At 39.5% G+C, this 13,569-nt stretch overlaps 1 protein-coding gene across 1 annotated transcript; it reads left to right on the forward strand.

Moving 5' to 3' along the window:
* The first annotated feature begins 10,463 nt into the window (after positions 1-10,463).
* Positions 10,464-11,830, forward strand: LOC101583635 (39S ribosomal protein L3, mitochondrial). The gene has a single exon (XM_012512694.2). It carries the CDS (start codon positions 10,598-10,600, stop codon positions 11,636-11,638), a length of 1,041 nt encoding a protein of 346 aa, XP_012368148.1. The 5' UTR covers positions 10,464-10,597; the 3' UTR covers positions 11,639-11,830.
* Positions 11,831-13,569: the final 1,739 nt, after the last annotated feature.

Raw genomic sequence — 13,569 nt, forward strand, 5'->3', positions numbered from 1 at the left:
ATTTTTTCCTGCATCCTAGTTGTTTTAAAGAGATCTTTTCTTACTTTTTCACTAGCTGCAATGGTGTCTTTCAGGTCAGAAAGTCTATTTTCACTTTCACGCAAACGATTTTGCCAGCTTGTGATTGAGGGTTTAATTTCCTGTATATCACTTTGAACCTGTTTCATAGATTCTATTTCTTTACTAAATTGTTTATTCAGGGGTTCCATCATTTTTATATTCTCCTATATTTTTTATCAGTGTATTCTTTAGAAATACTTAGTATTTCTTTGATTATAGTTACCACTACATTTTTTATTTCCGAAATTATTTCTGATCTGATTTCTTCTATACCTTTCTGCAGTTGATTCTTTACTGTCAATGCTATTATTTCAGAGATATCTGGTGTGTGATTTTCATTCTCCTCAGTGCTAGTGTCTTCTACATTTGTACTGGGTGGACTCGGGGCCTGAGACTGCATTTTGTTCCTTCTCTTTGTCATTTTGTGTACCACTGTCTTCTGACATTTGATGTAGAGCTTAGATAGAGTTATTACCTTAGCACCAGGTCCAGATCTATGAAGTTCGGATTCCTCCAGGTGGGTGTTAGTTTGGATCTGGCTGCTGTGCTCCACTTCTTTCTGCTGCAGCCCTTAGAGTTGAACCCTTTGTGTCTCTCTGGCCAGATGTTCTGCTCCTGAATCAACTGGGTGGGTCTTGCCTCTAGCCTCTTTGCAGGGAGTTCTGCTGAAGGGTTCCATGCTGGGCCTGCATGCAGCCTGGGTCAAATGAGGATCCCCGGGCCCCAGGTCATCTCATTCACTCACCAGGCCTGCACTCTGGGTCTGTGCAGGATCCCGAGACCTGGGTCATCTCACTCACTCGCCGGGCCTGCTCTCTTTGTCTATTCATGATCCTGTGGGCCCCAGCTCGTCTCACTCACACACCGCGCCTGTGCTCTGTGTGTATTCAGGATCCTGCGGGCCCACATATTGTTTAATAGTTCAATTTGTTAAATTTGTATTTAAATCACTAGTAAAAATATGCTTTAAAAAAAGAGGACCATGAAGAACAGTCCAAGCAAACTGTGAGCCAACCCTGTACACCATACCATTCAAAAGAAAAAGAAAACTGGGGATCAGGGGTCACTGGGATGCAAAAGAAAACCACTTCAAGCCTAGGACTATAAGTATTTGTGCATTTGAAGGAAATTATCCCATCAGATTATAGGAGTATAAACTACTAGATGTGTAGTAATAATTGTTTTATTTATAGCACAAAGATTCTGTGCTAAATACTTATAACCACTGGCCTTCTTCATGGTTAAAATTGGGGTGTTAACAAGTGACTGCTGGCACTAAAAGGCCATAAAGATGGAAATGATTTATTAAAGTTTACAATCCTTAATTTTAGACTGAATGAAGTATTGTGTAAGTGTGGAAAGGCATGGGGATCTTTTAGCCTAATCACCACTAGGGCATCAGTGATAGCACTCTCAGGCATGTTGGTGGTCTACCTGGGTGTAACAGGAAGATCAATAAAACTAGAGTTATTATCAGAATTATTGGGATAGAAAACCATTGCTATAACTCTGAGGCTGCTAGGTATATCAAAGGTCATGTGAGCTGCCATCTTTGTTAATGAGTTTTGGCCAACAAAAGGAATTAAACATCTACGCTATAGACTGAGAGTTCTCTGAACCTGGGGAAATACACTCACCAGGATCCCTATTTCTCAAATTTGCCTTCGCTAGGGAAGGAGTCAATATGCAGTATGCAGCCTCCCTAAAATATACAAGAAAAAAACCTTTGAACACTTTTTTCTCCTTTCATTTACATCTAGTTCTACCTTCCTTTCTGCTTCTTAGATTTTGGTCTCTATATCCCCGTTATTAAAACATTCTTTTTAAAAATAAAACAGAATAGATGGAATTTAATAAGTCATCAATGAGAGCTTCAGGTCCCAAAGACCTCTCTTACAGTTTCTTTCTAATATCTGAAATTTAGTCAGAAATTTGTCTTGAGAAAGACTACCCCTCACAGGAGTGAGGGACAGTCACAGTGTGTTTTTATATAGCCTCCTTAAATTGTCTAACATACTCAAGTTTGTATTTGGCTTTAAATTGTCTAAGAAATATACTTCGGCTTATGTCTGGGCCTGTTTTGTAGTAAGCAGCTTAACAATAATTTCTAGTTTGATTTTTCTGGCGTTTAACCCTTATGGAATGCAAATCACAACATTCATGTAAGTCTATATGCAATTGGGGTCATTATAAGCTCATTTTAGAAGGTCTGCAGGAACGGCACCTGACCCTAGATGATGCCTATAACTTGGAGTGTGTGTGCCATTAGCACAATATTTGTCCCCCTCTGGTTACTTGGGGTATTTCTGACTCTATAAGACTCTCTCTAAGAATAAAGTTATGTCCTTCCAAGACAGCTAATAATTATGAACAAAATATTAAAAATTTATATATTTTTCAGTATCCCTAGAAGAATTTTCCAAAACTAGTTGGTTTGATTTAGGTCCTATATAAAGAAAGGTGATTGGGCTCGAGCTAGTTGAAATTTACCCAGTATCTCCAAAAGAGGGCACACATGTACCATTTGTTGCTAAGAACCTTATAAGGCCGCTCCTTTGTGTCTGAGTTTGGTGCATTGATGTTACCTTCCCAGTTAGCAGGTGCCTAGAAAAATGAAAATTCACACAGAGGGGTGCCATTTTACTCATGAGTGCCATCGCCCATGTTATAGTTTGTGTCTAGATGTTCCCCAAGGTCTCATGTAGCCGTAGAACTTTTTTAAAGGTGGATGAATAAAGAATGTGTGATGCTGAGATTAAGGGTCTGTGATTAGTACATCATTCCACTAATTATGGCTTGACCTAGGATGTGAGTGCCACACCTGCCCTGGGGCTATTGGTCAGAAGGGGTCTTATCGCTCCCTTCTTCTTTATCCTTGCTTCCATTGCCATGAATGGTTGCCCCTCTGCCATATGCCATCCTGCCTTAGAGCCAGGAAATTATTGACTGAAACCTCCACAAATTGTGAACTAAATAAACCTTGCCTCTCTTAACTTTGGGCATCAGGTATTTTGTCACAGCAATTACAAAAGTAACTATTACACACCTGGATTTAGTTCAAATTGAGATCATAAATCAGGATAATCCCTAAAAACAAAGCTTCCACACACAATATCTCTGACTATTTTCATACCTTTCTGCACAAGAGGTCTAACTGAAGTACAGTCACAGGGTACATCTGAGAGATGAATCAATAGAATACATCCACAATAAAAACAACACATAGCTCAGAAGGAGCATCCCACATTTGACAAAGAAAACACACTAGAGGGGCCAGGGAGATGGCTCAGTGGAATAAGCACTTCCCTGGCAAGCACAAGGGCCTGAGTTCAATCCCTGAAAAAAAAAAAAAAAAAAAAAAAAAAAAAAAAAAAAAACACTAGTAGTAGATACAGAATGGTGTCCCTAAAGCCCACTTATGAGCTGGATATGGGGTATAACATTTCTTACCTGAACCCTGGGTTTTAGCAGTCAGTTTGTCTTGACTGATATGTGTATTCCTTTCATAACTCACAGCTAACTTGGGATGACTCTCATCAATACATGGGAAGGACACACCACAATGATTTTTAAAACTTTAAATTTCTATTGGTATGTGTTTGCAGTACATAATGATATGTATCATGGGGCATTTGTAGATGCATGTCAGTGACAACTGGGCCACAGGTGGGAAGCACTGTCATGTCTTTACCTTATCTCTGTAGCATTCAATCCCCTTGCATATCCACAGCTTTTATTAAGCATGATAAGATTTAGGAGGTAATGAAGATTTGTACTCTCTATTTTTTATAGCATAACCTTACAGCTCATGTCTCCTACAGAAAGCAGAATCCTGTCAGCCAATTAAAAAGTGATTAGAGTAGCTTCTTCTCCAAGTTCTTTTGGGCCATGTTTCTTAGGAACTTCTGGCCTGATCCCCCTCTCACACATGTGGAAGAGAAAGTTGACTGTTTTTCACCAATTTCCTCTGAGATTTGATCCCTTACTGGTTAGAGTGCAATTTTAGCTCTTGATGCTCTTGATCTTCCAAGTGATTGTTCTTGGTCAGATTGTTCCATTAACTCACTGAAAAAATGGTTAAGGATAAATCTTTCACCAGTATGGCCTCCCACAGATTTTCTCATGTCGATTCCTCTTTAATCTCTCATTTGGGTTGTGGGGAGCTTTTTTGTGAAGACTCAATCCTGAGAAAGCATTTCAGCCCTCAATTGTCTTTCTGTCCTTGGTGAGGATTGAGACTCAGCACTGAGCCCCATAGGTAAAGTTCCTGTGCCTTGTGTAGGCAACTATTGTTGGATTGAACCTTTCACACCAAAGGAAGAAAAATTCTCCTTTTTAGGGTGGCGGGTCACCTCCTCTACTACTCTGTCCCTGAGGGAATAATAATAGATATATGGTAATAATAGATAAGGGGTATTCTTAGTGGATACCTGGGGAACTAGTAGTCTTTTGAGACAGGATCACTCTGTCCCTGTATATCTAGCTCAGATGATTTCATTACAGAAAAGAAAATAATTCTAAGGGCTCTTTGAAGTTTGATGTTGAGTTTGGACAAAAATATTAAAGGTGCTAATAGCCAAGGCCTTCTGGTCTCCAAAAGACTGTCCCCTCTTATGGTAGTTTATCTCCAGAGTATATTACCAGGATAGCAACCAAGCTCCAATGATATATTCAGAAATATTTTTACTGGGACTGGGAAGGAAAAAGTATATCACTGGTATGCACTATGAGATCATAGGATCACAAAGGATGAAGATACAAACACCAGAAAGAGCAGTCTGGCCTATATATTTCATTGAGCAACTCCAGCTCACAGATACTTGTACTAGTGAGATGGGAGGGGCAGGACATAGACTGAGGGACATGACATGTTAGTCATGTGGACAGGACAGATAAGCATGTTTTTTCTCCCCCTTCTTTGTTTAAAATGGAAAATTATGTCAACCTCAACTTCCCACATGCCCTTGGAATTCACATTTAAAAATTGGGACTCCTCTAACTCTCATACTTTAAAGAAGAACCCCTTAATCTTTTCCTGCACCACTGTATAGTCTGCAGTATAAACTATAACACCATCCTTCAATTAGACCTGTTCTGTAAGAGACAGAAAGTGATCAGGAATATCTCATGTCCAGACTGTTTGCTTTAAGGGAAAATCCCAACCTGTGTCAACAGTGTATACTGGAACCTATGTAATTGTGACTCCACAGGGCCCTGCTGAGACTCATGTAGCCCAATCTGATCTTTCCCATTCACCTTTTTCAGACCACTCAATGCTATCCAGACCAAAAGAAACCTCCAAATGGGGGCTATATCTTCTTCCAGAAGTGGGCAGGAAAGAATTTGAAACAATTTGAGTCCATGTGCAATTTTCCTTTCCTTACCTGAAACAAAGCAAACAGGATTTGGGAACATTCTCTGAGATCCTGATAAGTACACAGAGACAATTCAAGGTTTAACTCAGACTTTTGATCTAGCTTAAGATGTTATAATCTTTAAGTCAGACTCTACTCCTTAATGTAGGCAACAGAGGTCTTTGGAGATGAGTTACACATGATTTGTTATCAGCAGCCTAGGAATCTAAAGGAAGGGGAGGAACCATATCCCACAGTGAAATATATAGTCACAGGAGATGGCTCCCTCTAGGATGATAATAAGGATGAATAGAAACATAAACATTTCTAGGCCTACCTTCTCTAGGGATTGAGGACGACATGCTCTAAAGACCTAAATTATTCCAAATTATCAAGTATTGATCAGAGCAGTGAAGAAAATCCCTCCACCTTTGTTTCCCAAAGACCCTAAGAAGTTTTAACTAAATATATGTCTTTGCTCCCAAACAGCTTGAAGTGACAAGGAATCCTCAGGGATACATTACAACACAATATACTTCTAACATATATTGGAAATTATTTTTTTAAATGATTCTCATAGCCTCTTAGATGTCTTGGTCAAGGTAGCCATTGATGTCCTTTACAACAGAGTCTGTGACAAGGCCAAAAAGAAAGAGAAATGAAATGAAAACAAAGCAACTTCCCCAGTCACTGCTACCCAAGGGAGCTACTCAGATACCCAGGGCCCCAAAGAAAGTTCATCTGTAAGCTGTCACTATTGAAAACCAGGGCATTTCCATCAAGACTGGGATGAAATCACCTTCCAGTCTTTTTGATAAGATCGAGTATAGAGACTGGGATAAATGTCATCACCCAAAGGACAAGAAGCTATCCAGAACCAGTCTAAACTAATAATCAACAGAAGGGAGATTGTCTCAAGGATAGTATCATACTTTTAGTTGATTCAACAAGACTAAAATGCCCCAAAGCTCTTATCACAGGCACTTTGAATCAGACTATCATCTCTGCTCAGAGAGCCCTCAGTGATATCATGTAGGACATCACTTTCTTAAGCACCAAGGTAAAACTAATTGTGACAGACAATTGTTCAGACTCATTGGTCTCTTGATGGTCCCTGAAAATGGTGAGAGGATTTATACAATAAAGAAAAGAGACAAGAGTTGGATCAGGTAGAGGCCTCTTTACTTGATAGGCAAAAGACCTAAACAACAATTAATGCATTCATTTATGCTCTTGCAAAGTTAGTGTCGAGAGACATAAGACTGCCTAATAACTAATGTCAGAAATTGTCCAGGCAGGATGCTTTTCTCAAGGCTAAGGTAGCCTGACTGCTTTAGACCTGTGGCTTTGTCCTGCTATCACACATATGACCAATTTCCAGCTTCAACCACTCCAAATCACACAGTGGTTCAAAGAGGATGACTTTAGACATTCTAAGTACAGCTCAGGAATCTACGCAATCATTAAAACAAAACATTTCATACATGCAAGCCATACAGATTATTAAGCTCAGAAATATAACCACAAAGCAGAAAAAGTGATACGGTAAGGCCAGGCTACTAGAACTCTGACATTTTAGGAAAGCATTCCTACAGTGGAATGGAGTGCACCAGCAAACAAACTCCTATCCATATCTTGGCTGTTTTGAGGCACTTAAAGATGGTGAGTAACTGGTTTTCTTTTGAACTCTATGTTAGGAAACCTGAGTTCTAATCTATTATTTTAAAGCCACAGCACCATATGAAACAAGTGACCACTGTACAATGAGCAGAGTCTTACACTCTGTTTATCCACAAAAGAGCCCACAAGGAGCCCACAGTGGCTTCCCATTTCAGCAATCTGCCCCCCATCAGAAACTTTCATTATATTCTTCCAGTAAGCACCCTCCATGACTCCTTTGCCTGTGACTTCACTCTTTGACTTCAAGAGATGCTAACCCTGGTTTGGATGGTAACAGTACCAGAAAAGTAGTGCTGTTTCTGTGACTATGTGTCCATGTGCTAAACAAACTTTTGAAACTGATTTTCAGCAGAAGTTAGGAAGACTTTGGCACCACTAGCTGGAAAAGCAGCACTATAATACTGTAAGCAAGCTTCATTGGACATTCTGTTCAAAGATAAGAATGCATATAAAAAGACAAAATGTAAGGACAAGGTTCAGAAAGTTTTAGTTGGGAAGTAGGATTCCATTGGCTGATGGACTCCAGATCATGTGTGTTATGCTCTGCAAGAAAAAAAAATTGTCTACATTTTGTCCTGAGACTGCAGGAGACTGAGACTAAGGACAGTAGACTAATTCATCTGAAAGAGGAAATTTCAAGCAAATCAAACATTCAGACTAGACTCAATAGCAAATAGCCCAACAGAAACATTTTAAATGTGTTGAGTTTTGTCAGAAAGGTAGAGTCTGTACAGTTGAGGGCTGTAGAGGTGAAGCAGAGAAGATATTGGTTGTTTAAAAGAAGCTAAGTAATTTGAAACAGTACAATAGAAAACACTCCCTCAGGGGCCAGGGAGATAGCTCAGTGGAAAAAGTGCTTGCCTGCCAAACCCAAGGTTCTGAGTTCAATCCCTGGTGCCATCAAAGAAAGAAAGAAAGAAAACACTCCCTTGAGGAAATGTGAGAAACATGCAAGTGCCCTCACTCCATCTGGCAAGAGACCTCGGTATCATCTATGTGGTGCTGGTTTGACACATGCACAAACGCAAGAGCTGTGGGGAGCAGGAAATTTCCACCCATATTTCAGAAGGCCTGGAAGGCCAGACACTGTGCCTCTGAGGTGGCAGTGTGTAAGTCTATGATTGTGAAGCCAAAGGTGCAGTAGAGACCTGAGAAAGCTGGAGAATGCAGGAATCTGGAGCATATGAGGAAACACGAGTAAGCAATGCCAGCCAAAGAGAAACTACAAGGACTATGACCATTGACAGCACCACAAGGACGGGCCTTTGGACTTCACATGTTACTTAAGATTGACTTAAGTGCTTCACATAAAATTATAGGATTTGAGGTTTGCCCTACTGTATTTAGGTTTTTCCTTTAATCCTTATCATTTCTTTTCTTTATTTCTACTTTTTTGATTGAAAATGTTTACCCTATGACTTTTTTTATTACTGATTGAGTTATTTCTTTTTATTTTTATCTTATCTTATTTTATCTTATCCTATTTATTTTATTTTACTTTATTTTGAAGAGTGAAAACTGAAGCAAAAACGAATATAAAAAATGACAGAAATGGTAACATACAATAGTACATATGTTACAGATTTTTAAAACAGGGATAGCTAATTAGCAATGGCTGCTATATTATCTACTTTTTTAATTTTAATGAGAAAAAGATAAAATAAAAATGAAACAACTTCAAAATAAGTTAGTATGACAGTTACTATAATTAATACATTACATATTATTGTCTTCCTAGTAGTTATTCAGAGGACAAGATGAAGACATGATATCGTGTCTAAACATTATTAGTAAAGATTTTTCCTCTCAATGAATGAAGAGAAAGTAGCTGTATATCTATTCTAACTATCTTGTATACAGAGAGAGAAAGAGAGAGAGAGAGAGAGAGAGAGAGAGAGAGAGAGAGAGAGAGAGAGAGAACGGCCCTTTATTTATATCTGCCTTTTTGTCAGAGATCAATGTTCCATTGTTGTTAGAGAATCTGTATTTGGAAGCCTTCAAAGGACTTTTCCATACTTCATGCCAGACCAAAGATTGTACGTACATGTATTGTTGATGTAAAGATTTTAAAGCTCAGTATATTATTATAGCTTTACTTTTATGCCTCGTGGTTACACTTTTCTGCTGGACGCTTAAGACCAAGTAAAGCAAGACCTATATAACAAAAAATGTAACATTTGCTATCTGACAAGGTCAATCAAATCCCCTCAGGATTTACCCTGGAACCATGCACAGCACCTTGTGGGTCTTCTGTCATTGTAAGCCATCTGGATGACTCACGGCCATTGCTTGACCATTTTGCTCTTGGTGAAAGCATGAGAGAATTTTCCTCTCTAGATAACTATCTTTAGGCACACTATACATCATCTATCATTTTCCTCTGTGGCCTCATAAACTTCTTGATCAGAAAAATTTGGGAAACCACTGAGTTACAAGATGTCACAGCCCATGTTCTCTTATGTCCTGAATCTTCACTGACCTTGAAGAGCGAGGGCCAAAATATTGGCTATCTATGTAGCCACTTTATTTCTCTAATTTTTGGTCTGTAAAAATTAGTTGTTAAGCATCCATAATAGAAGTTTAATAAATATATTGCCTTGGAGATCCAACCCAACCAAGGACCGGCTGGTGTGTGGGAGAGTTTCCAGCTTCCCTGCCCACACAGGACTTCTCCAGACCAAAACTCAGGCATACCACATGAGTGAGACCCTCTTCCACCCCTTTGGGACCCCTCTATCCCTCCAGAGCCTCTGCTCTCAAGCCTGCTCAGTAAGTGAGAACTTCTGTGACACTCTTGGAACCCCCAGCTACGACCCAGCCCAGGCGTGGCTAGTGAGTGGGAGAGCTTGGGTACTTGCCTGTGGTCCCTGGGCCAGAGGCACAACAGAGGGACAACACAGGGTCACTGTTGTGCCACAGGTGCACAATAGGTTCATTTCCAAGGGATGCAGGAGGAAGGATATGAACACAACAGCTAGACCAAGCCAGTAATAACTGGATAAATTTAAACTTAATAGATCTGCACCTGAATTTCAATACGTGAAAAGGTTGTAAATGCACGAAAGCTCTACAACAAAGGTCAGAGGTCAGTGCTATATGAAATGAAAAAGAGAATGAGCAAGATGCAATCTGAGGCCATGAGCCCACATAGAACAATTGCAGGACACTAGCTCAGCTGAAATGTATGAATTAATAGGGTCGGAAGTAAGGAAACAAATGTAGAAAGGTATAGAGGAACTCAGAGCAGAATTAATTTCTGAAATGAAAGAAGAATCCTCTAAATTCATAACATCAGAAGTACAGAATCAAATGCAGAAACATATGGAGGAAACCCAATCCAAAAAAACTACTCTGGATTTCCGTCGGGAGGAAATTGGCGGACCTGGGATGCGACACTTTCCCAAGGGTCAAGACGAACTCGTGGTCCTTGAGTTGAGGACGCGCTAAAAGCACTGAGGAGGGGCGCCCAAAGGTGTCGTGACCACAACTCACCCAGCTACTCCATGCCAGGTTGGAGGCTGCTGGCGCAGGCGGGCGCCCAGTTGGGCGGCGGCGGCGGGCTGGGAGCTGCCCTCGGCGTGGGGAGTAGAACAAACATCTGGCTTTTTATTAGAAGTCTCCACGGTAAGAGCCCAAGTTGGTGGGATGAGCATCTTTCTGAAGAGAATACCTCGTTTGTTAAGCAGTTGGTCTCTGATGAAGATAAAGCCCAGTTAGCAAGTAAACTGTGTCCTCTAAAAGATGAACCATGGCCTATACTCCCTTGGGAACCAGGTTCTTCTAGAGTTGGCCTTATTGCCCTGAAGTTGGGCATGATGCCTTTATGGACCAAGGATGGCCAAAAGCATGCAGTCACATTACTACAGGTACAAGATTGTCATGTCTTGAAATACACTTCAAAGGAAAACCATAATGGAAGAATGGCAGCCCTAACTGTGGGAGGGAAAACTGTGTCACGTTTCCGTAAATCTGAACCTGTGTTGGAATTTTACCGAGAACTTGGATTGCCCCCAAAACAGAACATTAAAATCTTTCATGTAACAGATAATGCTGTAATTAAGCCAGGCACCCCTCTTTATGCTGCTCACTTTCGTCCGGGACAGTATGTAGATGTCACCGCCAAAACTATTGGTAAAGGTTTTCAGGGAGTCATGAAAAGATGGGGATTTAAAGGCCAGCCTGCTTCTCACGGTCAAACGAAAATCCATAGGAGGCCTGGAGCCATTGCAACTGGGGACATTGCCAGAGTCTGGCCGGGAACTAAAATGCCTGGACAAATGGGAAACAGATATAGGACATCATTTGGACTGAAAGTCTGGAGAATAAACACAAAACACAATATAATCTATGTAAATGGTTCAGTGCCTGGACATAAAAATTGCTTAGTAAAGGTCAAAGATTCTAACCTGCCTGCATATAAGGATTTCAGTAAAAATCTCCCATTCCCTACATATTTTCCTGATGGGGATGAAGAGGAGCTACCAGAAGACTTATATGATGAAAATGTGTGTCAGCCGAACTCACCTTCTATTACATTTGCCTAGTGCAGTGGGACATGATCAGTCCAGGCAGCGTGCGCTCTGACGAGCCAGAACAGCAGTGTAACCAGGAGCTCCAGGCCCGGCTGAGTCAGAGCCCCACACCTTGCATTTCATCAGAGGCTTAAATAGATCACTTCTCCAATTGAATTTTGTTATAAAAATTACCACATTTAATAAACTAATTGTTTGCTAAAATGGACAAAAAAAAACTACTCTGCAGTAAAAGAATTAATAACTGTCTTTAAAGAAAACATTGACAAAAACAAAGAAAGGAGACTAGAAAAATGATGGATTCCAAGAATAAGCAATACAGAAAAGAAATAAATCGAAAGAAGCAGAGTCAAAGAGATATACAGGAACATAAAATCTCAATCACAGGCTTGCAAAACCATTTGAGTGAAAATGAAGACAGTTTCACAACTTGAAGACATCACAGCATTTAGTGAAAAGGTAAGAAAAGATGTCTAAAAAACAACTAGGGAGAAGGAAAAAATCATCTATCTCCTACAAGACTATGCAAAGATAAACAGTGTGAGATTAATAGGCATCAATGAGAAAGATGGAGACAATACAAATGATATAAAAAGAATATGGGCAGAAGTATTAGCAGGAAATATCCCACATATGAGGAAACAATCTGACATTCAAGTAAACGAAGCATACAGGATGCCAACTAACTTCAACCCAATTAAAAACACACCGAGACATATAATAGTATAATAGATATATAATAGATCCCAGAAATACATATATACATATAATAAATCCCAGAAATCAAGCATATGGACAATATACTTAAAGCCATTAGAGAAAAGAAGCAGATCACAGACAAAGAAAAACCCATCAGAATTATGGCCGACTTCTCTTCACAAACCATGAAGGCAAGAAGGGCATGGAACAAAGTACTTCAAGTCCTCTATGAAAAATATTCAAGACCAGAATACTACACCCTGAAAAACTCTTTCTCAAGTTTGATGGAAAAGAGAAATACTTCCATGACAAAGAACAACTAAAGAATTTCATGATTACAAAGCCAACCCTACACAGACTTCAGAAAGATGTTCTAGAGAGAGACCAAAATGATCAGAACTCCACGAACGAGGACACAATGAAACCACAAAATAGGGCAAACAATTAAACACAGGAGAAAAGGAGTAAACAAAAGCAGATAAATAACATGTCCATCAAAAGTCAACACATCTCAATTATAACCATCAATATAAATGGACTCAATTCACCAAGTAAAAGAATTAGGCACAGTGGATTAGGAAACAAAATCCAAAAATATGCTGTATACAAGAAACACACTTAACTCATGAAGAAATTCATAGGCTGAAAATCAAAAGATGGAAAAGAATACTACATGACCCAGCTCCTAACAAAAAAGCAAGGGTAGCAATCTTGTTCTCAGACAGTGTCAACCTCAAAACAGAAAGATCAAACAAAATAAAGAAGGCTACTATATGCTGGATAGTTGAAAAATTCAAGAGGAAGAGGTAACACTCATAAATATCTATGCACAAAACATGAGAGAAACAACTATATAAGACAAATATTAAGGTACATGCAAAAATCTAATATCCAATGCCACAGTCACAACAGGAGACCTTAACTCCACCTTATCCCAAAAAGATAAGTAAACCAGACAAAAAAACTAGCAAAGAATTAGCAGAACTGAAGCAAACCTTGGAAAAAATGGACTTAATGGACATATACAGTTTTTCGCCCAACCACAGCTGAATACACACTTTTTTCAGCTGCACATGGTTCATTTTCTGAAGTAGACCATATACTAGGCCATAGGTCATGTGTAAGTATATGCAAGAAAACAGAAATTATCCCATTGATATTATCTGACCACAGAGCAAAGAAACTGGAAATAAACAACAAAAGAAAAAAGAAAAAAGCCCTAAATACATGGAAATTAAACAACA

The sequence above is a fragment of the Octodon degus genome, unplaced genomic scaffold, assembly GCF_000260255.1.
Source record: "Octodon degus isolate 3935 unplaced genomic scaffold, OctDeg1.0 scaffold00257, whole genome shotgun sequence".
Classification (NCBI taxonomy): Eukaryota; Metazoa; Chordata; class Mammalia; order Rodentia; family Octodontidae; genus Octodon; species Octodon degus.

Excerpts from the sequence above, each read along its gene's own strand:
- LOC101583635 (XM_012512694.2), top strand. The coding sequence starts at position 10,598 with ATGCCAGGTTGGAGGCTGCTGGCGCAGGCGGGCGCCCAGTTGGGCGGC.